The sequence below is a fragment of the Mesitornis unicolor genome, unplaced genomic scaffold (assembly GCF_000695765.1).
Source record: "Mesitornis unicolor isolate BGI_N332 unplaced genomic scaffold, ASM69576v1 scaffold17456, whole genome shotgun sequence".
NCBI lineage: Eukaryota > Metazoa > Chordata > Aves > Mesitornithiformes > Mesitornithidae > Mesitornis > Mesitornis unicolor.
Window position 1 is genome coordinate 139466 of NW_010190645.1, and position 24930 is coordinate 164395.

General features: G+C 44.9%; 1 protein-coding gene across 1 annotated transcript in view; it reads left to right on the top strand.

Annotated features, from left to right (window-relative positions):
- The window catches only part of LOC104542233 (exostosin-1-like), a 175979-nt gene that overhangs the window by 139459 nt on the left and 11590 nt on the right, over window positions 1-24930 (top strand). The window contains 5 exon segments of the mRNA XM_010186470.1: window positions 11040-11133; window positions 13845-13952; window positions 17593-17712; window positions 22930-23062; window positions 24403-24521. Of these exon segments, the coding sequence (XP_010184772.1) occupies window positions 11040-11133; window positions 13845-13952; window positions 17593-17712; window positions 22930-23062; window positions 24403-24521 (574 nt within the window).

Sequence of the window (24930 nt, forward strand, 5' to 3'; positions counted from 1 at the left end):
AAAAAAGCAAAGCAGGTGATGCTGTGTGGTGCTGAGCATCGGGAGTGGGATTGGGCATCATCAGGGACTGAGAAACAGCGTCTGCACTCTTAGGATTGGTCCCAAGATGGCTCAGATGCCTGATGCTGCAGTGATGCGTTAGGGCTACAGATGCAAGCAGTCAGGCATTCGCCATCCGCAGGTGTGTGGTTCCCTGGGACACTCAGGAGCAAAACGAGAAGTGATGCTCAGAATTGTGATATGGCCTGGTTTAGTTACTCTTTGGCACTTACGTTTGTAGACTGGTTTTCAAAAGACTCACTTTGCATGCTCAAAAAGAGTGCTCCTTCAAAATGAGCTTTTCAGTTTGCTTTGTTTGGCTATTTCTCCAACTTTGTCCTCAAAATGAGCCTTGATTTTTGAAAAAGTAATGTTGCAAAATCCTATGTGATGTTCTTTGTGTGTCAGGGCAGGGTCAGGTGAGAGAAGAAGGGTATGTGCGTGTGAAGTGAAAGTCCTTTGTAAATAGTGTGGAAGTGTGTACACGTGTGCATGGATGCAAATGTCTTTGTGGGGTTTTTTAGACTGCAATTTTGCATGATCAGGCTGGGACCTCAAAGTCCAGCAATGGTAGAACCATAGAAAGGTTTGGGTTGGAAGGGCCTTTCAAAGACGATCTTGTCCAATCCCTTGCTGTGTGCAGGGACATCCTTCACCAGACCGGGTTGCTCAAAGCCCCGTCCAACCTGGCCTTGACCATTCCCAATGATGGAGCATCCACAACTTCTCTGGGCAGCCTGGTCCAGTGTCTCACCACCCTCAACATAAAAAAATTCCTCCTTATATCCAGTCTAAACCCACCCTCTTTCAGTTTGAAACCATTGCCCTTGTCCTGTTGAAAGTGGTAAGACTCTCTCCAGCCCTGTTGAATGGAATAAAGTCACCTTGATGTGGTGTAACATCAACTGAAGACAAATGGAGTTCCATAAGAGAACCTATAAAAGGTAAAGAAGTGCCAACAAAAGCCAGCTGTAGTTCTAAACTTACACTTAATGGTGTGTGCCTTGCGTTTTGCTCTGGCTCAGGAGGAGAGGAGAGCCCACCTCCGAAGAGGACTTGGAGATGCAGAGGAGCCGTGCTTCTTGTAGCTGCCTTTTTTGCTGAGAAGAGCGAATAACAGAAACCTGTAGCCAGCAAAAGTCAGAGAAGGAGCAGATCTGCGGAGTGACAGATCCCATTTTACCTGGCTGCTGTGTGAAGTCCTGGTTCTCAACCTGCATGTGGGCTGGCCTGGTTTAGCTTCACGTTAACAAAACTGAGGGTGCGAATGCGAGGCATCACTGAAAAACAATTATCAGAGCATTTTTATATTTCTTGCTCTCTCCTCTTTTCTCTCTCAGAAAATGAAAATTATTTTAATAGTGGTCGCTGACTGCAATAGGAAAACAATCTGTGGAGTTTCGTAGCCTTCCACAGTTGACACTCCTGCTCTGCTTCACTGGAGAAGTCCTCTTAAGTCCAGAAGATGGTGGAAACCCCCCTGGACTATAATGGTGCTGGGATTTCACCCTAAACTTCAGCTTTACAAAATCAAAATACATGGAATTAAGGTTCTTTTGGGTTTTTTACCCTACTTTGTGTCCTAGTGGTATTTTTGAGGTAGCTTTGTTTCATTTATAAAAAGGAGAAAGAAAATACTTTGAGATCCTGAGGTAAAGGCAAACATGAGAAGTAATAAACAACCGAAATATTGAAGTATCTGAATCTGTTGTGGTGTTGCCACTCCTGGGGACTAAGCTGCAGCTGACTTCTTATGAGTAAAAAGAAATCACTTCTCTGTTGCATTCAAAGTTGTTCCGTGGATTTGCTGAACTAATTTTTCCTCCAAGCATGGTCACATTTTGGGTCAGCGTGCCTAGACAACATGGGGCTCTGCCAGCAGTTCCTGTGTCAAGTCCCTCCTTTTTTTTTCTTTTTTTGGAAACAAATCCAGTCATTCATAGAAATGAACTCCTGCATAATTAGAGCCAGTATTGCACATCATCTTTGCTTTCCATTTTTAGATGTTGTGTCTGGAGGACTATAACTTTTAAAGATGCCAACAAGCCACGTAGGAGCTCAATAGCCGTAATGGGAAGATCTGTGGAGCTGAATAGAAAATGATAAGCTTCATAAGGACCATTTTAAATCGTTTGGTAGAGCTCCGCCAGACATTCAAAGCAAGAAGCAATAACCCCTTCCAAGTCGATCTTCCAGGGTTTGTGCTTTTTCTGCTCTCCTGCTCAAGTCCCGGTCCTACAGGCGGCTTAATGGAGAGGACGGTGCTCTTTGCGTCAGAGTCCTCTGGATCTGCTGGGTCCAGTTATTGGACTGCAGTGTGAACAGGTGCAGAGCACTGATTTTATTAGTATTCCAAATCCAGGGCTTGTAATCAACCAATTCTCTTTCTAGGTTAGTTTAAACATTCATTAGTCCCACATACTGAAGCATGAAACTCTAGAAAACTGATCCTCTTCAGCATTTTTAACCTCAAGTTTTCAATAAAGAGCTATTTAAAATTAAGGAAGATTTGGAGGCCTTTTTTTTTGACAGGCAGGAGGGAGTCATCAGCTTCCGAGCCAGCAGGTGTTGACGGGTGAGAGATCTCACAATAAGTCTTTTATTTCCCCATGCTCTGGGGCTTTCAGGTATGTCCTGTAATCTCAAAATTAGAGTGGGAGGCAGATGAGCTAAAATTTGTTTCTTTGTTCAGAAAATGCAGTATGGATTTTCCTTTGTCTGCATCTTTAATCCAAACTGATGCTTTAATAACTGAAAATTCCAGTAGTGGGCTGCTTTTTTTAAGTTAGAGAATAAATCAGTAAGAAAACTGGCTTTGCAGTAGGAAGTTTCCCCAAAGATGTTCACAGCTGGACTGTCACAGCATGTGGGGTCGGTTAATGGGACCAGATGGGGCTATTTAGGTTAATTGTTTGACACTGCTTCACTGCTAGGAGAAGGCTAAAGTCCCAAACAAAGTCAGTATCTGAAGGACAGAATAAAATATCCCCAATTTTAAAAATTAGAATCACAGAATCACAGAGCGGTTTGGGTTTGGAGGGACCTTAAAGCTCATCCAGTCCAGCCCCTGTCCAAAGCCCTGTCCAACCTGGCCTTGAACACTTCCAGCATCCACAGCTTCCCTGAGCAACCTGTGCCAGTGTCTCACCACCCTCCTTGTAAAAGAATTCTTGTTTATGTCCAATCTAAATCTACCCTCTTTTAGTTTAAAAGCGTTACCCTTGTCCTGTCACTACAGGCCCCACTAAAAAGTCTGTTCCAGACTAAAAAGTCTGTTTTATAAGCCCCCTTCAGGAATTGGAAGGCTGCAACAAGGTCCCTCCAGAGCCTTCTCTTCTCCAGGCTGAGCAACCCCAACTCTCTCAGCCTGTCCTCAAAGGAGAGGTACTCCAGCTCCCGATCATCTTCATGGTCCTCCTCTGGACCCATTCTAACACGTCCATGTCCTTCTTTTGTTGGACACTGCAAAGCTGGACGCAGTACTCCAGGTGAGGTCTCACGAGAGCAGAGTAGAGGGGCAGAATCACCTCCCTTGACCTGCTGACCACACTGCTTTTGATGCAACCCAGAGTGTTAGTTCTCTATTGAAACATCAGAGCACATTGTCAGGAGTTAGATATTGCTTTCAACTTACTCCCGCATTTCTGGGAAACAAGATTGAGAAGACAAAGCCCAAGTTCAGACTGCATGGTGGTTTCCCCATCAGTGCAGTGGAGGTGCTGCTTTGTTCTCCCACTGGCAGCTGAGGTTCTTTATATTAAAATATTCAAAAAGGACTTCGTGATCTCCAGAAAATGGCAAGGTAGAGGTGCCATAGTGATGCAAAGTATTGGCGTAATTTATTGTTAGAATAATCATGTTAGAAAGACCCCACCTGAACCACTGGATCCTAACAGGTTGGTTTTGTCTTTACCTTGTAAGGTCCAGCAGTTTGATGGGAAGTACCAGAGGGCACATTTCAGGCAAAGAGGATTCATATATGCTCATGTCACTTCAGAGGGGGTTGCAGAGGAGGTGACTCCACGTCAGATCTTACCCCGTGGCTATGTGCGTGTGTGTTCCCGTGCGTGCATCCGCAGCTCCATGTCAGATCTTACCCCGTGGCTGTGTGCGTGTGTGTTCCCGTGCGTGCATCCGCACATGCGAGCATCAGCATCTTCAGTGCTTTCCCACCGACCTAGGAGGTATTGAACTCACAGTACGCGCTGCTGCATTTACGTTCCTCGTAAGATAAAAGCGAGCGGTGCATTTGCTTCCTCGTGGACTTTTCTCATTCAGGCATGTACGGAGTTTTCTTGCTGCCAGCACAGCGAGGCGCTGCTGTGAAACAGGCACTTATTGAGGACTTCAAAGCCTTGGAGCTGGTGTTTGGGTTTGGAAGCAGCACTACACGATGCTGTTAGCAGGTTGCTGGTAACTGGGGCATAATGCACCTTGGCGAGAGTTGTCTCTGCCAGGCTACTTGTGAACCCTCTCTGGCGCTCCTGCTAAAAAACAGTCATCTTTAAACATCAGATGATGCTGGTGAGACCACATCTGCTACTGTGTAAGGCTGCTCGTTCCCGGTCATGTCACTGCTGCACTTGGAGCCAGCTGTATAGTATTTTGCGATCCAAATGTTGCGTGTGCTTTGCTTGCACCGTATAGATTGACAGTGCATTCTGTGTAAATATTTAGACAGAAATCATTAGACCATTTTTATTTGTTAGGATTGACTTTAATGGCCCATGTATCCAAATGTTTCTGTGGATAATATGGAAGTGGACTGAATCCAACCGTGATGCCACTGAAGGCTTTAAAGATTATTTGAAGTTTGATGGTTACTGTCCATCTTAACTGCAACCAAGTTCCTTTTGCAGTACATTAAGGTGAAGGCTCTGCTTCCCTGTTTTTCTCATTGATTCAACCTTCTGAACTAAAAGAAGATGCCAGCATGGAAAGGAGAAAACAGTTGCTTTTGACATTAGTTGCTGAATATTTGCAGAGTTTCATTTCCATTGCCAGGCCTAGAAGAATAGTGCAGGATTTTCATTAGTTTAGCAGCATTTTCAGGTTTGACTCATGCTCATACCCGTACTGGGCAGTTATCTGTGTGCTGAGATCACCATTCCCAAGCGCTGCTGCTGTACTTAGCCCTGTAGCATCCCTCAGAGCCCTGTGGTCTGGGCACCATGGCTGCGGTAATGAACTGGGCTGAAATAAATACTCCAATGGCTGCCTTTCAGCACTTGGCAAGAAAATCCTTTTTATGTTAGTTTCAAGGTCGTCAGATATCATTATAGCCAAGTATTAAAAATTTCAAAGAAAGGAGGCAGTGTGTTTGATTTATAGAATAATTATCTAGCTTTAGCTCTAACTTGGCTTTGGCAATGGTTTTGCAAGCACTTGAAAATTAAATCCATTTTTTATGGCACTACAAGGTATTATCTCACAGCAAATGATAATTAAACACCTGTGAAATCAATTAGCCCTTTAAGCAGGGGGAAAAAAAAGTTTTCCAATTATGTTTTTGCACCTCCAAACTTTCTAATTCCAGCACCAACGCTTGCAGAGAGGGAAATGAGCTGCCAGCCAGTAGCCTGTTAACCGCCATCAGGATCACCCCAAAGCATTGCGCAGTTGTAAATCCAAAAGCGAGCGGTTCGTGGCGACGGCGCCCTTCCAAGTGGGATGCGTTCGCCTTGCGAGCCAGTCCTGGGCAGCTCTGTCTGACACACAGCTGAGCCGTCAGCTTCTCCACAAAGACACTCACTCACTTGCTGCTTTCAATGCCAACTTTTACTTGACAGTTTATTTAAAAGCCAGCACACCTTAATGGAAACCAAGCAACGAGGCGCTCCGTGTGACAGAGTGGGTTTCTTTTCGGGCTCTCCAGCCAGTAGTTCAGAGCCGTCTGCATTAAGCATTCGCACATGAAAAACTGGCCGGTTGGTTAATAGCTGAAACTGAGTGTACACGAAAGCTGGGAAACTCCACCATTGAGCCTTGCACTGTAGGTGTTTAATATCTGCCTTTGCTGCGGCACTTGAACTGGTGCCGAGACTTTTGCAAGTTGCAGCATGCGTTCATGGGCTTCCAGATTCAGGGAGGGAACCCTGGGCATAGTTGGTTAAGTGTCATAGTAATTGTTGGGTCAGGAAAGAAAAAGCAAGCTCTGGTCCCATCTGACATCCATGGAGGTACGTGCTGGTACTCTTTGCCATCGTCAAAAAGATGGATTATGTGTGGCACTGCTAAAGTGTGTACTGCTGGGTTAAACCCATTGTGTTTGCTTTGGGTTCTGCTCCTGTATTTCCATATGAGTTTTGATAGCCATAACATACAGCTGGTTTTCAGTGAGTGCTGCATCACCAGAGAGGAGGGAAGCAGATGAGGACGCTGGGGTTAACATTCCCAAGGTCTGTCTGGCTGCTGGAGAAGCCACCAGTCACCTCTATCTGATGTTTTCCATCAATTAAATGGGGATGGGGATGGCATCCTGTATCAGTGTTCAGAGGATTAGATAAGAAAATATGTACACTGCTTTGTGATTCCTACACGACAGGTGACATATAGCTGGATAAAGTATGATAATCAGCACATTTGGGTAGCTGGATGTAGCTGCTGGTCTAAACAGCCAGCGTCTTTTTAGACCTCACTTCACCCAATGGTGATGATGGTGAGGCTTTGGAAAAAAGTAGTTTATATTAAAATTGGTAGTGAAAATATTTCCCAGGGTAGTTTATAATCTCTTAAGTGTAGCGACATGGGGAAATGTTTAAGCTGTAAGAAGGAATGTGTGGCATGGCTGATCAGTCACTGCAGAGCCTCTGCAGCCTGCCCCGGCTCCTCGGGATAATGGCGAGCCAGGAATCCCAAGCAGCTCTAATCCATGTGATGACTGACAGGGTCGGCACATCAGAAGGAAAAAAATAAGGGGGATGGGGAAGGACAGCAGCAGTGTGCTGGATTGAGAAGTTAAAATGGTCGGGGTGTTTGACTGAGCAGCGTTTCTCCCTCGGATAATTTCCCACACAGGGCTGCAGTGTTTACACCTGCGTGATAGATGGGGCCGAGCATGTTTTCTCAGCTATGGGTGGCAGCAAGGAGGGGATATTTCAATTAAAGTGTGAATAAATTAGAATTGATTACAAATAGAGCTATTTGTTTATGCTGCCTAAAAAGGTATTAGTGTGAACATGGTGCACTTAATCATTATGGAAGGAAGCCTGAAAGTTAATAAAACACACTGCTGATCCTTACAGAGGGGTGCAAGCTTTGGGTTAAGTCTGTAGCTATTTTAGTCATAAAGCCCCAAACTGTCATTTTAAAGGCATGTGCATTTTGGATTTTAACATGTTTGAATGATGCAGCTGAGACCAAGGCCAAGTCGACCCTAAAATTGGCAGTAAAACGTTACCTCTGTGCGAGCGTGCAGAATGAAGGAATATGGGAATATGAGCAATGAGCATGTGTCCCCCCCTCCCCAGCAGTCTCCTAACGTGGAAACCAGGAGCTTTCTGGAAATAAATACCCTCTGGGCAAAGCAATGGGCTCCTCTCAAAGCTTTCCTACAGTAAAAGGTAAAGGAAGGTGCCAGAAGGGCTGTGACACCGAAGCAGCAGAAGTAGGGGAGAAGCACCCGGCTGCCCACACGGTGCCCCATGGTGCTGGGGATTTGGCAGCACCACCACTGTTCAGACCACGGCTTGACTGCGGCACTCGGTTGTTGCTCCAATTCCTCAGCTGTGGGTGAAAGCTGAAGAGCCCCCCATAGCCCAGTAAAACCCAAGCATCTGGACTGGCAGGTTGTGCAGAGCTGTCCCCACAATCTGGCAGCTCCGGGTTTGCAGACACCACTGCGATGCAGGGTAGAAGACCGTAACACATCTCCCTGCCATCCTCAGACATGACCAGCTAATGGAAATAAGTGGTTCTGAAAACAGATATAGCCCCATTGCCAGGGAAGAAGAAGAAAAGGCAGCTCTGGAAGAGCCTCTTCTAAACACTTGACTATTTCCTCTGTAACTTAAGGCCCCTTTGTCAGTTATAAGGGGGGTTATAATGCTGCGTTGCCTCCCTGAGGGCTTGCTGAGATCAGTCAGTGAAGGTGGTGGGGAAATCAAACCCGTTGTTGATGTGATACTGGTGTTTGCAGTAGGTGCCAGAGCAGTACTTAACGTACAAGTGTCCTGCTGTAGCTCGGAGGGTGTCCTGGATGTCTGTGCCAGCTCTGACTTCTCTCCTGGACCAGTGAAGGAGAACCTTGCCTACCTTTAATCATAGAGATTATCTCACTGACTTCATGTCAGAGTTAAGGGAAGTGCAGAGATGCTTTCAGGTGAGATGTGTGTGCTTCCTATGTGGAGAAAAATGGCAACCGTACGTAAGCCATTTTCCCTCCCTGACAGAACACTGGCAAAGCTCAAACTTGCTGCACGCGTGGTTCCTACTGGGCTGAATGGGAAGGGGTCTGAAACTGAGGGATCCCCTGATGCCTTCTGTCCCAGCCATGGCCACCTCCATGGCTGGAGCTTCATGCACCAGGTGATGGGTTTGTAGCCAAGGTCTCCTCCGAAGGTAGACCTCCAAGGCCTCCTCCTATTTGGTACTTGTAAATCATCTCCTCTGCAAGCAGTGCTTCAAATTACAAAGCTGTGCTTGCAGATTGGCAGAGATGTTTATGTATTTGTGGCAGCGTGTCGTGTGAAAGGTGTTTCCAAATTTGTATTTAAACATACTGGGTAATCTTGTGTCTTTCAGCTAAGGCAGGGTACCCCTGTTGCTTTGCGTGCTACCCGCCATCTAGCAGAGGTAAAATCATCACCCTGTGTTTAAGGATTTCAAATAGATGCTTGATCCTGGAGTGATCACTGAGCACTCAAAGATCGTGTTGAGTCACCTTAAAACATTTGGGTTGAAATTGTGGAGATATTTGTTCATGAGAAGAATTCTCCGGTGCAGTTCATTCACTGCAGCACCTCTCGATGGATATTGCTGTACTCTGGGTCTGCTCATGTTGTATTTGCGGGTCCTCCCTGAAGTGAGTGGAAATTTTGTGCCCATATATCAAGGTTAGGATGAGGCTCTCTGGGTACGTGTGATGTAGATAAATTGCTTGATGACCACGAACCGTGCTATTCCAGAGCTCAGCAATAAATCACACATTAGGCTTTAAAATGCACAAATGGGAGCAAGATGCTAACTGATTTCCAGGTGGGAAATGGTCAACAAAAGCCTTTTCTTTTTTGTTCTCCTTTGTAAATCTATCCTAATACCAGCAAATTAAATATGAAAGAAAAGGTGCCCAATACGAGACTCACTGGCATATGGAGGACTCACTTCTGCTGGCCTCGCTCTCTGCTTTTCTTTGTGTTCTGGTTCTGCATTGATATTTTGTGGATATTGTTGCATTCTGGAGTATTAACAGGATTTTACATTTTACGTTTTTAGCTCGCTAATGATGGGGGACTTCTGACTGGCATATTCTAGCCCTACGGCTATTCTAATTTTGGTATTTATTAACATTTTCTGTCATACAATACACAGTGAAAGTGATGAGCCTCAGACCTCTTGGTGTGTAAAAAAGGAATGCTTAAAATTGGCAACTTTTTATTTTTCTGAATTCCAATTTCCTAATGTTTTCCCTGTGTGCTGTGTCACTGCTGACTGGTGAGCAGGGACGTGGCTGCCAATCAATATCCCACACAGAGAAAAAGAAATTGCTGCCACTCAGATAGAAAAGGTATATGTGTGTTTTAACCAAAGTTGAGATAGGATTTTTTAAAAAAATGTACTTTGAAGTCTGTTTTGGAGTTTTAATTAATGCAACGAGGGTTTTTATTTTACTCTCAGTGGAGATAATCTTAATCCATTCACAGTGACCTTTTCTTGTGCAAATTAGCTATACACGCTTGTTTAAGCAAATGGGCCTTCGCAAGATGTCTCTTCCTAAAGACGGAGCTTATAATTGAAAATTGGCTTACTCCCATCTGCCTGGCCTGTGCGAGAATACAAACGTAGATCCGGACTTTTATATAGATATAAAATAAAGTCATATACATATGTATATACGTACAGATACACATGCATTCAGAAAAACTGCTCTGCCTGCAGGGTACGGGTAAATTAGGTTATCGGTGTTAGAACATTTCAGTGCCAGAAGTTACTGTCAAAATAACATCTGCCTTAGACCAGGACACTCCTGGACGGAGGGGATTTAATGAGGATCCTTTTGTCTCAGACCAAGTGGGTGCCATTCACAGCCCCACGGGTTTGTCAGGAGCGCCATTAGCTGATAACAGCCTGGGAGCTGTGAGGGTTTGATGTGTGTTTTTGGTAAATGGCTTTGAGGTGATTGATGGAATCGGGGAAAAAAATCCAGGAGTGTCTATAAGCACTCAGAGTTTTAATTCAGAGCAGGGGTCATTGCAGCATGTGATTAATTGCCAAAATTTGGCAGCTCATCCCTCTCACCACACTTGACAATAGCCATCAAGTGAGTCGTTGCAGCCACCCCCCCATCCCTTTCTTAGTGTCTGCTTGATAAGAGATTTCTTTGGCATAATTTGAATATTGTTTGCTCTGTACAAACCTCCTGTGCAGAAATGAACACAGTTGTGCATGACATTACCTAAATCTGAGTAGAAATCTGAGTCACAGAAGTGCCGCAACAATGCTGTGGGTATCAAAATATTTAATATAACTTTATTGTTAGAACTCATGCACACCTGTTTATATTGAAACGGCTGATTATTGCAAAGGCAAAATGATTTCCTCTGTCCTCAGTTTCAGTGCCACTCTCCCAGCTCTCTCCCATGGTGGCTGTTCCTCAGAATGAACAAAAAGGAGCAGGGAGATGGCTGGCACACACTAGGGAGCTGGGTGACCCAGTGCTGAGCGGTCTTGGTCAGGGATGATTTTATCCAGATGTGTCTCAACAGCTGTTTGCATTTTCACGCCCAGTTACTCTAGGACTCACCGCTAATTGGATTTTCTCTTTTCTCCCCTGTTCTTGTTAGGTATGATTACCGTGAAATGCTGCACAATGCCACTTTCTGTCTGGTTCCCCGCGGCCGCAGGCTTGGCTCTTTCAGGTTTCTGGAAGCCTTGCAGGTAAGTGCTGCAGTTCTAAACATCGGCTACTCTGGCTGTGATTCAGTGTGCAATAGCAAGGAGGTGGGGAGGAGGGAAATGTGTTTCATTTCCCCAGTGGACAGTAATCCACTTTGCGAAAGCCGCTCTTCATACTCCTGGAGCAATTGGCAGCTTCTTCCCAGGAGGGGCTGAGCACTGAGCTCGTCTGAAGGTTGAATTGCGTTTCCTCCAGGAACAGGGTTTCCCGGGATGTGGTGGGGCTGAGAGGTTGGGCAGGTTTAGAGCAGTGTTTTGTCAAGCTGTGAGACTTCCCGTGGGAGGACCCCTGCCTCTACAAGTACACCCAGAGGCAATAGAAATAGCTTTTTGTTTTCACTTAGCCAAAACAGACCTGCTTATGCATTGCCTGTCTTGCGATGGCGTTTGCTGGACATGAAGAAGGTGACCTGGAGGTTGTAAAGCCCCAGACGGAAACTTCACATGATGGTGGATACAAACTGATCCCAGGGAGCTCACAGTGTGCCTGGGACAGCACCTGAATCCCCTTCAGCTTTTGACAATAGTTTGGTTCGTAGTCTGCTTTTTTTGCCGTTGGCTGGCAGCAGAGGGCAAAGCAAAGGGGCTCCTGAGTCACTGTGCAGTGGGAGTCAGCAGCAGAGTGACCGAGCCTAGCACTGACCTGTTCCAGCTGCAGATATATATTTTTTTATTTTTATTTTTATTTTTTTGGCAAGGATCAGCTCAGCCCTGGGGTCCTGGATCTTGGTCAGCCATATGGAGCATCTTGGGAGATGCTGCAGCTCCCCTCTGGGACTGGCATCTGAATTTCCACGGGGGCTGGAGTGGAGGGGAGGCTGTGACGCTTCTTGGTGTCAGTGAGATAGCAAATGAGGACACCTTACAGCGTCCTGCCTCTGGGTGTCCTTTCGCCATTTTGGAAGCGGCCCAGCATTGGCAGTAAAGCTGTCAATGAATAGCATCACATCACTCTTCTTCATCAACCACAAAATGTCCCAGCTACTGTTAAAGAGTATTGTTTACCGCAGTGCAGAGCAGGATTCAGGTACTAAGTGGAGGTGTATAATGTCATTTTAGAAGCCTGAGGTACCCTTCTGGCTTTATGCTGCTTCTCCAGAAGGTCCTGCATCGTGTCTGCCAGATTTGGATGGGTGTCTGGGATACCCCAGGGCATCTCACATGTGCTGGACACAGGTTTAACCCCACACCGACTGTCACATTTGAGGTCCAAGTTCTGGACTGTCACTTACCTCTTTGCTCCTGTTCAGGAGAAGATTAAGAGCCTGCAAAGTGCTGTTCCCTCGCCAGCCTCTTTGGAGGAAGAGATGGCTTATTTGGGATCCTGAGTTACTTCAGGTCCTCACTCAGCTCTTTTCTCGACTGGGCCACAAGTCGTGCATCGTCCCAAGAGAAGAAAGCAGGGCTGTACCTCACCGTGCAGAACTTGGAGGCTCCAGGTCGATAATGATAAAGCACAGGCGCTGAGGGTTTTCCTAGCAGGCCAGCAGCAGCATATGCTGATTATGATGAATTTCCAATTTCTGTCTGGCTCCAGGGCATGTTGAAAGACGTAATCCACATTAGTGGAATGTTTTAAACATGAAAACACATTGCTAAGTGTTTTCTGGTTGGCTTTTTTCATGTACTAATGTAATTTCCTTATAGAAGATCACAGTTCTTTGCACGTTATAAGCACTGCTGTAATGCAGAGACTTGACGAGTCTAAGATCCTGTGTGTAATACATGACACCAAAGAAGGTACAGCAGTCTGAAAGGTTCCCCTTTTTACCATCTTTTGGGTGGTACAGGAGGGACTGTCCCCAGTCTGGACCAAATTCAGAGCACTTAAGCTTGGCATGATCCAAAAGGAACTGAACCAGAGCACAGGCTCAACGCAGATCCTCTGGTCATAGGTACTTGCATCACATCAGGGGGGTTTTGGTTTGTATCTTACGTTGTGATCTGGCAGACCAGAATGTAGCGGGGGTCACTTGTTTACAGAAATACTGCCCTATTTACTAAATATTGACAAACTCGCTGTCTGTGCAGAGGAACTTGCCGAACTTGTAAAAGATTAAATAATTTAGACAGATCATACTGGTGCAAAATAGATACTAAATGTGTATGCTTTTTGTTTGCTTTAAAAAAGAAAGCAATTCTGATTTTTGTCGACAGGTGATGACAGATGAGTTGTGTTTGTGCAGTTGCCTATTTGGAGAGTCAATATCAGACAGGATAGAAATTCACTCCTCCTTTGTGGAAAAAGTGCTCTGGAATTAAATATGATACGTATTTTCTGTAGAGTTGTCTTGCAACATATTATACAAATTGAGGGAGTTAGCTCCCTGCTGAATGGTTCACAAAGTGGCGAGGGCAGCCATAATTTTGTATTAAATTCCCTGGTGTTAACATTTGCAGCATTTTAACAGTTCTTCCCTCGTCTGGCAGCGTAAGCACCAGATTTCAAATACAAACCCCACCTTTTCTTGAGTATGAATAAGCATAAGATGGAAAACCATAAACATGTGGGCCACCCTCCTGTGGTCTCTGGCTTCTGGTGGTGTTGGCCACGTTGCCTCTCCTTCTGACGGCCTTCAGGAGGGCTGGCTCAGCACTCGTGCAGGAGATGACCGTGACGGTTCTGGTGGGGGGCTCAGAGCCTGTCCTGATGTTGGGGTACCCCTCGCTAACCATGCTCCGTGTGCCTGCAGGCTGCCTGCGTCCCGGTTATGCTCAGCAACGGATGGGAGTTGCCGTTCTCGGAAGTGATTGATTGGAACCAAGCGGCCGTCATAGGCGATGAGAGATTGTTATTACAGGTAAGAGAGAGCACGGCCTTCAGCGAATCGGCTGATTATTACTGCCGCCATCCAAAGGGACAGGGAAGATGAATCCAAAAGGTCAGGGCTGTAAAAGAATTTTATCATGAAGGGATTGTCTGTGTCACAGCGGCGATGAACTCATTTAATATGACATCATCATTCATTTTTTGACCTGAAGGTCATTGCAGACACCAGGCCACACTCTTGAATGCAAGAGACTTCTGTTTTTCCTAAGAGCATGAAATCTCTCCTGGTGTGGAGCACCTGGACACCTCCCTGAGGCAGAGCTGTCCTGGGCTGGGTGCTGTGGTGAGACAGCAAACACTTGAAGGCAGGTTCTGCTCCCGTCCTTCAGAAATCATTTATCCTCAGGGGTCTACCAGCGCTGTGAGGGTGGCAGGCACTGAAGGGACCCCTCAGGAAAGCAGATCTTTCCTCTGGCAGGTGTTACCATTCAGCAGTTCTGTGGGAAGTGGTATCTGTCCCTTCTCTGATGTCTGGACCAAGTAACAGTGCTTTCTGAAACAGCGTTCATGTCACTGATTGTTAATCTGCCTGAAATCGTGGAACAAAAGTGGGCTGAGGAGTTAGAAATTCCCTGCTACATTCAGCATCTACTTTGGTTTTAAATTCACTGGATTTTTTTTTCCTGTTTCCTTAGCAGGTTTTATAGTCTAAATACATCCTGTAAAGTATGTGGAGAAGTTTATGTTAGGAAAAGTTATTGAAAAATCGTTTTCCCCAAACTAGCATTTGATAAAATGCCATTGCCCAGCATGAAGCTGAGATCCACGAGATCTGGAATAGCCACTAAGAGGAGTTTTTTTAATGGTTGAGTGTAACTAATTTCCAAAGTGGCAAGTGATTGTCATCCAAGAAGAGAAGCCTTCAAGGTACAGGTGTTTTGACACCCCGAAAACGAAGTACCTTTGAAAGAAAATCTTGTTAGATGCCTATTTACATGTCTGAAGAAGTAAATATTTGTGAAGCACGGCCTAGCAAGCCTTGCGAAGTGCTGCCTGTTCTCCTTAATGTGATGCAAGCTGCAAATGTAAAAAGGGCATTTGATTTTTGCATCTATGGATGACACATTTTTCTGAGCAAAATTATTTCTCTCTTTAAATAATAATAATTCGCTGATCTTCATGCTTTCCGGTAACACGCCATTCGTTCTCTTCGCAGCTGCTCCCATACTGAACAGCTACTGCACCATTATTAACAGTGTTTTTAAAGAGCTGGCAGAGGGCCTGAATGTCTGCTCTGGGAAATGTTTTTGTTATGTTACAGTTTTTCATTTCCTGTTTGAGAGCAGCTCGGATGTTTTTATTTGCATATTCTCCTCATCATAGCGCTGGGAAAGCTTAATCCAGCCTTTCTGCATTTATTTGTGCAGGGTGGTTTTTCCTTTCCCCCTACTTATTACTGAAATGACCTTTTATTAAGACGTCATCCAGTTCTAATAATTCCAGTGTAATCCTGCCAGATTAGTATTAAAACATCATTTTCCCCACCTGTCTTTCTGGACAAGTAGATTAATAACTAATAGGCAAAAGCAGTTAAAATGGGAGCTGGTTTTTCTTTCCAGCTGTTGTAACAGTGCAGGCACCAAGGCTTGCTTTTAACCTTGGTTCTGTGTTTGCAGGCACTCGCAAGCGTGGTGTGGTCTGTAAAATCATGACTTCTTGCAATAACCTTCACAGCCAGAGCAGCCTTCCCTTTCGAAAGGCATAGCTGGGAATGGGTATTGATTTTGTTTCTTGCTCACACACATATGCACACACACGCAAGGTTGCACATAATGCAATGAAATGAATGAGATATAGAAAAAATGCCCTGTCACCACTGTGAAGTGACTTTGATCGTGTGTTTGCTGTTGATAATCATCCCAGGTGTGATTAATGCATATCCACATACAGCCAATACAGGTTACGTTCATTATCCCTCTACTTATTGGAGCTTACTGGAAAAGTAATGAAAATAAAGAACATTCACTTCAAAACATGAAATTTGATGCAGTTATTTACTGTTCTGGAATAGTGACATGATCGGTTAGAGAAACATTTACTAATACACCTCTCTAGCTTCTATCTTCCATACTAGTTTTGCAGGGAATATTTTGCCTAAAGACCTATATTTTACCTAAAAGGCCTACAGCAAAGGAACATAAAGTACCTTTTTTGACAGTCTGACCAGTTTCTCCTGTTCCACCTTGCTGAAGTGCTAACTCTTAAAAGCTCAAATCCTGTACTGCAGTTTGCAGTGGCTCTAAGATGAAGGTGTAAGAGACATTGGAGAGCAGAGACTGACCCATCTGACACAGCACCCTGTGGAACCATGGTCCTATGGGACACAGTGTCCAGACCTGGATACAAACAATGCAGTATTGCAGATTTGATGATTCTTGTGGAAAATTTTTACATACAAATTCTTAAAAGATGAATTTTCCATCAGGAAACTGTTTCATGTGAAATCATTTGATTCATGAGCATGTGAAAGCAAATAGTGATCACTGCCACCTCTCAGTATTTTAGGTGTAAGCAAGGTGTGTTCTGGGCAGGAAAGGGTGAGATGTGGGGTGCAGGTAAAGTTCGGAATGAGCTGGGGTGTGCAAAAAGCAACACACAGCCCAGGTATATGCTTTTACAACTAACGACTTAGGTAAAAGAATTATGTGAAACTTTTCATTCCTAGAAAAAATGAACACAGATCAGCAACGTACCCTAGATGCCTTTCTGATGCTGTGAGTAGCTCTTGTAATTGAAGCCAATTGCAGTTAAATTCCCTTGATAATGTCAGTTTGCATTGTCAAAGCAGTGTCCTGACAGCCTTGGCCAAGGTCCTAAGTTAAAAGAATGACACATACCTACATTAGTTCCCTCCAGTGTGGAAGAGGGGTGTGGGGATGGGGGAAAACGTAGAAGTGAAGCCCTCCCCTTATGATCCAGTGAGCAGTTACGTTTTTAATGGCAAAGCATTCCAGCAGGACAATTTGAGGTTTATTTGTAAGGCAACTTATACCAAAGTTAACATGTTGACTTCATGGAGAGGGGGAAAATGAAGCAGTCTTTCCCCTTGTGAATAACAGGTGGTGTGGGAGACGTTATTCTTTCCACCTACAGTAATTAGTAAAATGCAATTTGATCCCCAGGCTCCCAAAAAGTGAAGTATTACTTAAGATGTTGCTATGTTTTCCTTAGGGCACTTAATGTTGCCATGCTGTGGTAAATGCAACTCCAGATCCCTTTAATATACTTTGAGAGTGGGGTTTATTGCTGGACTCTCTAAACCTGCGGGTACTGGTTTGTTAAAATACTCCAAAAAGCTTTGTGTGGAGGAGCTCATGACTGTGCTGTGCCACGGCGCTGGGGAGAGGGAGCTTCTGTTACCATAAAATAACCAAAACCTAAACGAATGCAGATAAAAAGCAATCATATATTCAGTACCAAAGGTTATAAAGGGTTGTGTCTCTTTCGTTTTACATCAAGGCTTTAGCTGTTGGCACACACATCTCTGTCGGACAGGAGCGCTGAAGCTGTGCAGCTTGCTAATAGAGGAGAGGGCTTGTCAGCAGCATATTAATTTGATGAGATTGCGTTGTTTTCGGAAGCTCCTGACTGTATTACATCTTGTATTACAGATTCCTTCTACAATCAGGTCTATCCATCAGGATAAAATCCTAGCACTTAGACAGCAGACACAGTTCTTGTGGGAGGCTTATTTTTCTTCAGTGGAGAAGATTGTATTGACTACACTAGAGGTGAGTAAAAATGGTCTGGGACCTGCCGAGCGTGGGGTTTCCGTGCCTGTCCGGCTGCTCCTGTCCTCAGCCAGCATTGGACCTTGGTTTTCAGGGCGTGCAATTGGTAACTGGGAAAAAGGCTTGGCATCTTGATAAGTTTTCTCCCCTAAGGAAATACTTTCTTCATTATCAGAATCCACATTAGAAAAGTGACACAGTGAAAAATAGGAGCTACCCAACACATGGAGAAGTTGTCATGTGTGATCTTGCCTTCACAAGGCTTTATGGCATATGAATCACTGTCCTTGTTATTGGCAGTGATTGTGTTTCTTTAAGAAACCTTTCTGGGGTTAATCTTGGAAAAGCTATCACTGCAAAGCTTTTGCTTGACCATTCCGTAACATTCTGATGCCTTGTGATGGGGCTGGTGGTCTGGCTGAAGGGAAAGGGGGGGCTTGTAAATCACTGTGTCTTATTTTCACACAGAGGATAAGGGAAAGGCCTGATCATCCTTATAAAATATTAATAAATAATCATAATTAGACTGCTATTAAGCAGGCAGACAGATGATCTGAAATGTGGAGAGAGTCCTTTCTGAATTCAGAGACAGAGGAGAGATGAAAGGCTCTTTAGAAGTTGGGCCCAGGCTACAATTTCAAAAGCAGGTTTCTCTTCTAATTGTTTTGCAATTTTGCACATAAATTTTTGACACACTTTTACCACTGGAAGTGGCTCACTTTGTAGGTGCAAATGCATTCGTCTTATGCTAATGCTTCTGCAATTGCATCTGTCTTTGTGCACAGTTGTAAAGCTCCACATTTCCTGCTGTGCCTTCTTTTCCCTGAAAACTGCAAATGAGTGCTGCTGCCTGCAGTACAGGTTGCCCGTGGCTGATGCACCTCCAGCTGCTGCAAGGCAGTCCCTTAGGTTTTTGTGTGCCAGTGAACATTTTCGGAGCCCCTGGCATAGCTGTCCTCGCAACGCTCTCCTCGCCCTTGGAAGAGCATGTCTTCATCTGTGCTGCCTATTGGGAACTGCTGTGCATCCTCAAATGCCCCATAAGCACCAATGAGAGAGTAATAATTATCTCAGCCCATGCTAGGATTGGACTAACAAAGCTGGAAGACCATGTGCCAGTGCTCACAGTCTAATTTACCCTTACAGAAATACCTTTAGGGGCACTCAGGGTGCCTCATGTATCACCTGCCCCTGCCCTGACCTTGTTATCCTTAGGGATTGCTGAAAAGAGAGGGGCGCAGGGCTGCCTCTCTCCTGCCCGTGCTGGGGCTGGACTCAAAGAAGTGTCACCTGCAGCCCCCATGGCCCTGGTGACCATTGCATCAAGCTCCAATGCTCACAGATGGGCCTTCTGTGCCGCTCTGGGATGCACTGGTCCATGTGGCCACAGGTGCCCAGGGGACAGCAAACCCCATGATAAAGCTGGAGGAGCTGGGCAACCAGCTCCGCTTGGAGGGAGAAAACTAAAGCGAAAAGAAGAATCTTCCTGGAAGGTTCAGTTTAATGAAACTGAGTAATGTATGCCTGGTGTTGAAGTTATGCTCTGGATTTTTTCATTTGTTTGCAAGGGTGGTTTTGGTTTGAGGGTGGTTTTGTTTATTTTTTAATTCAGGACTCTCAGAAATTTTTGAGACAGCTAAGAGGGATTCTGCTCAATATGAACAGATACTCATTTCACATTTCAGCTTGCCTGAGTTAACTTTCCTTAGGAAAGTTGAGAGTGATTTTTGGTCCCCAAAATCTGCAGGCAGTATACCGTCTTCTTAAAATCTAATGCCTGATAGTAAATTCCTAGCAGGATTATTTTTTTCTGGTCGATGTTATCCATCTTCTGTTGTAAACCTGTTGTGTCAAAGGGCTCTGATGATGCCAGATATCATCAGAATAATCGCCTGCCTGCTGACTGCAGTGCTGGTACATGTCCATGTGAGGATATCAGTACAGCAAAAGCCTTCACCAACTCAGATGTTTGCAAGGACATCACAGCTCTCCTCTGCCCTTTATCCTGGACACCTCTGAAAACATTAAATCACATTTTAAGGTCCTTTATCTTCTCACAGCATTTGGTGGCCTAAGCCAAAAACAGCTTATAGCCCAAAATGAGAGGTCTGAGTCATTTGACCAGCAACCCCATATGGCACGCACAGAGGAACCACCCAGGGCCATGGCCATGGTGTGGGTTACGAAATGATGCTCATGAGGGCCTGCCCCAGGCTGGTGAGCGGGAGTGCTGGCAGCAGTGGATTGCTGCAAACACCATCCAGACACATGCTCCAGTACATCTGCACTTCTTCAGCTTGGTCTTTTCTAAAACAAACCCAAAAGTCATCCCTAAGTCTCTGTTCAGTGTGCTCAGTCCTCTGCTCGGGAAGGGAAGGGGAGAGGAATAGCACAAGGCACAGACAATAAATATTTGATGTTTGGCTGGGGCACGCTGTGAAGCAGCAATGATTAAGGCGATATGTGAACTTTTTGAAGTGTGAGAATGAGGGAGACAAAAATATTGGACTATTAATGAATTCCCAAAAGAAAAGGGAGATCTTACAGAGATCCTAACCCCTTCCTCCTCTGATTAAACTTCCTGTCATGCCATATCACTGGAGAGACTGCGTAGCTGCTGCCTGTCTCTGCAATATGTGCAACGCTATACCCGCTGCATTTTAATTGATTGGTCCTCCATGTTATCTTTTTTTATGCTGGTCTGTTCTCTTTCTGCCAGGTTGTCTTTTCTCCTCTCTATCATGACAGACAGACAGGTTTCTTATGTAGACCAGGAGCATGAGAAATTAATCTTCCATTTGCCAACCGTGATAAATCACTGAGGCCAGCTCTCCCCAGCCTGTACAGGTACAGGACCGTGCCGCTGGGATTTGTGTGCCCGACGCGCACCGAGGGCTGCACACAGGGCCTGCTTCCTGCTGGAGCCGCGCTTCCCGGGTGCACCGAGGCGGCATTGAATGCGAGCCATGTGTTTCCCCTGCAGCCTTGTTGGCTACCAGCGCAGGAGAAAACTCCACCGTCTGTGAAAACCTCCTGACCATGTAAATTCGCAGACTGCTCCTTATCTGGTTATGCCCCGGTTCTGAGAAAGCAGGAGGAAGGAGCTATAATATTTAGGCTTTGCGGTAAACATTTGAAAATATGTACTTTCTAGGTTCTGTCTTTGTTTAGTGGCGTAACTTGGAGATAGAGAAACAGCAGTCGTTGTCGTCATCTTTTCCCTCTCCCCACTGCCACGCAGGAGATCTGGCAACTGGTACACCTGATTTTGCAAACAGAAATACTCAGATACGCTCTTGTCAGTGCTGAAAACACAGTCCTAAGTCTGTTATTCTGAGACAAAAACCAAGAAGTTAAATTAACTTAGGCATGTGTGCAAATTACTGCTTATTAGCTACGGTAATTGGCTGTAGGCAAAATTCAGACAAGCATGCAAACACCTAACATTTGCCCTAGTTTAGCAGTATGCATATTGCCACCAGCAATGGGTTGTCTGGCACAATGTAGCTGGTGTTTTAATGTTTTTTGTCATGTCAATCAAAAATTCCAGAAAAAAACACTGCTTGTGGCAACACTTATTCATGTTCTGTATTGACCAAATGTCCCTGAACTCAGCTGCTTACAGAGATTTTAGCTTGCTGCTTTTGTTTGGCTTGTGTTGGGACTTCCTCCTTGCTTGTGGTTTTCCTGTGGTATGGATATATACATTCTTTAGTTCCATAGATTTTAAGGCCAGAATGAATGATGAGGGATCAGATTTAGTCCAACTTCAGAGCCATGGTTTCATCCAGATGTGCCTATGTTACGGCCTGAGATGTTAGGTTAGGAAACCAGTGTGTTCTTGGCACTTGAGCCCTGTGCAGTGCACAAACTGCCAGTGACGTGAAATCACCGTAGGAGATCCCAGCAGATTTGCTGCAGAAGGAGGCACAGTGGTCCTGCTTAGCCAGCTTTGAGGCAGATTCTTTCTTCGCCTTGTCCCAGCCCTTTCCAAGAAACAAGTGATAGGATGAGAGAAAATGGCCTCAAATTGCACCATGGGAGGTTTAGATTGGATATTAGGAAAAATTTCTTCACCAAAAGGGTTATCAAGCACTGGGACAGGCTGCCCAGGGAAGTGGTAGAGTCACCATCCCTGGAGGTGTTTAAAAGATGTGTAGACGTGGCACTGAGGGACATGGCTTAGTGGTGGACATGACACATGTCATAGGTTAACAGTTGGACTCGATAATCTTGAGGGTCCTTTCCAACCCAAATGATTCTGTGTTTCCATCTGCAGACCTGCCTAATTCTGCTGCTCTGGGGGAAGGCAAATCTGTAAGAACATGTGGCCCAGCAGCAGATTGCATGTTATTTGGAGGCTGAATTTGTCCAGTTGTAGCTTCCCACCCCTGAATATTGTTATGCCTTTGCAGCAAGTTTGAAAACCATCGGTGTAAGAACCACTGTGGTTCTTGCATACTGGCAAGTGAAATGCAGTAACTGTAATTAGTTTTATAAATACACATTAGTTGTACAGCCCTGTATCTTTTTTTGTGGCTCGTGGTATTCCAGATGACAAAGCAGATGACCTACCGATATGTTCTGACCTTAAAAACCTAGAAATCTGTGTTTGTGAACCTCTGTAGAGACAGACAGTAGTTGCCAAAAGGTCTTTTTCTGTATCATCCAACAAGGAACTGTTACAGAACTGGGATGTGGAATCAGCGATGTATCCGAATGCTAATATCCCTTTATAATTAAGCAAAAATGAATAATTAGTACAGCCTGATTTGCTGAAAGTCTTTGTGGTTTTGAATGCTCTCATTATCTCAAAATAATACCTAGCTTTGTAATGCCATCCTCAAATAATTATCTTCCGTGAGTTCTGGATAGTAAAACTGACAATGAACTAATCGGGCTTACAGCTGCTAAGATACTCTAATAGACAAAATATTTGACTTGTAATACAAAATGCAATGAATCGCAAGGTCCCCATGTCCAGAGAGTCTAACGAGGTGCTCCGAAGCCTACTGCGCAAAGCCTGAGCTGCTGCAGGGGGGTCAAAGTGTGCTGGTTCAGTGTCATTTTAAGAGAGATGAAGCAGGAATGTCTGGTAAATTGTGTGCCTCAGCTTTTTGCAAAACGGGTGACGATTCCAGTCAGCCAGAGTCCCTGCAGCTTCTACCAGTGGCTATTGCAGTCTGTTTAAAAATCATCGCCTCTCTTGTTTTCCAGATTATTCAGGACAGAATATTTAAGCACATATCACGTAACAGCTTAATATGGAACAAACATCCTGGAGGGTTATTTGTACTGCCACAGTATTCCTCATATCTGGGAGATTTTCCTTACTACTATGCTAATCTCGGTGAGTGAATCCTTGCTATAATGTAGTGGTACCTGGAATCTCTAGTGGAAATTTGGAATTTGATCCTCGAGTAGCTTGTGCCAAGTGACTTACCATTCATTTCTAGTTAATGAAGCCTTTCGTTCATCCTGTCTCCCTCCTCCCTGCCCACCGTTGACTGGAATGTCTCTGACTCATCAACATGCATCATGTGCCTCTCGCTCGCAAAGATTGTTTCAAAAAAATCTATGTCCCTCCATACTTTTCAGTTGCCAGTAATTAATGCCCGAGTTGCTGACCCGTTCATGGCCCAAGGGGACATAAGAGGAATAGCTTTTTTCTTTCTTTGTTTATTTGTGCTTGGCAAATTGGAGAAGTGGTAATTTACCCATGGCACTTGTTATTGGAGTGCATAGTTGGTATGGATTTGTTCCCCATACTATGTGTCTTCATACGGATCCCACTATAAGGAATGAGTAGGGCTTAGGTTCATGGCTCTTTCCTGAAGCAGAGCTTAAAGGATGAGCTCTGCGGGGGAATGTGCCTGCAGGCTGAAGTGCTCCTGCTTAGCAGACTGCTGCTACTTTTGGCTCAGGCTGTGCCATCCCACTCGTGTGGATCTGTACTGCTCACCTGCTAAAAATTCACAGTTGCCATGTTAAAAAGGAAGAAGAAGGTTTCCGTGGGAATTTTGATGAAAAATGACTATGACCCCACACAGATGAATTTAGATACGACTGAGAGCAGTAATGAAGGGTAGACACCAGTAAGATCTGTTATTTTAGGCAGAGAAGGAAATCGTAGCGAGACAAAAATACCAGAATGGAAGGCAAGAATGCAAGCAGAATTATCAGCTCAGGAGGTAATAGGAGATGCATGTGAATGGGGATCGACCCACAGAGAGCAAAAATCTGACAGAGGCTGTAATAAAACTGAGGAAACTGAACAAGCTTCTGGAAGTTGTGGAGATAAATCTGTGGAAAACATCAAGCGTCCAGAGCCAGGCAGTGTAACAGAGCCCCTGTCAGGAAAGACAATTGGTTGAGCAAACTAGATGTCAGTGTTATCTGTGGGACAAACTGGGTGAAAGGAAGAGATTGCGGGACATCTGTGGAAATAGTGAGTAAGAAAAAGCAGTGATTGTGTTGGAGTCAGGGATTTCAGAGGGTGTGGGAGTTAAAGGGAAGTGTGATCTCCTCGGAAGCATCTGGTATCCCAGTATCAGAGACGAAAGGAGATGGCCTAAAAAAACACAGCAAGGTTTGCATTAAGTGCAGATTATTTTTCCATCTCCATAGTCCTTTAATCTGTACTAACTGGGGCATGTTTGTCTTTACTGAACACATTTCTCTTCACTTCAGGTCTGAAGCCGCTTTCCACATTCACTGCCGTTATCCATGCAGTAACTCCCCTGGTTTCCCAATCTCAGCCTGTGCTGAAACTCCTGGTTGCTGTAGCCAAGTCCCAGTACTGTGCACAGGTAAGCAGCACTGTTTGACTGGCAGCCAGATTAGGGGTAAAAATGCCATCCCAGGAATGAGGAGCCTACTGACCTTAGATCTTCTCGGTCCTGTTTCAAACCCCTGCTTCAATTCTAGTGTTGCTCTGAGATTTGGACTGTCTGTGACCTGTGTGTATGGGAAATAAAAATTCAGAGTATGGTGTGAGTGGAGCAGAGACAGTAATTAAACCCCTTGGTTCCATGAGGCAGGTCAAATAGTGACTGCACTTTAAAGATTGGGATTGCGTGTGCTGCACACTGCAAAAAGGATGCCTGTGTCTCAAGAGCCCTTGCGTGATCTCCCTTCCTCCTGCTGTGGCTCTTAGTCTCAGCAATGCTAGGATTTTGGCTCCTGTAAAAGAAACCCTGGGGGGGTTCAGCCGGAGGC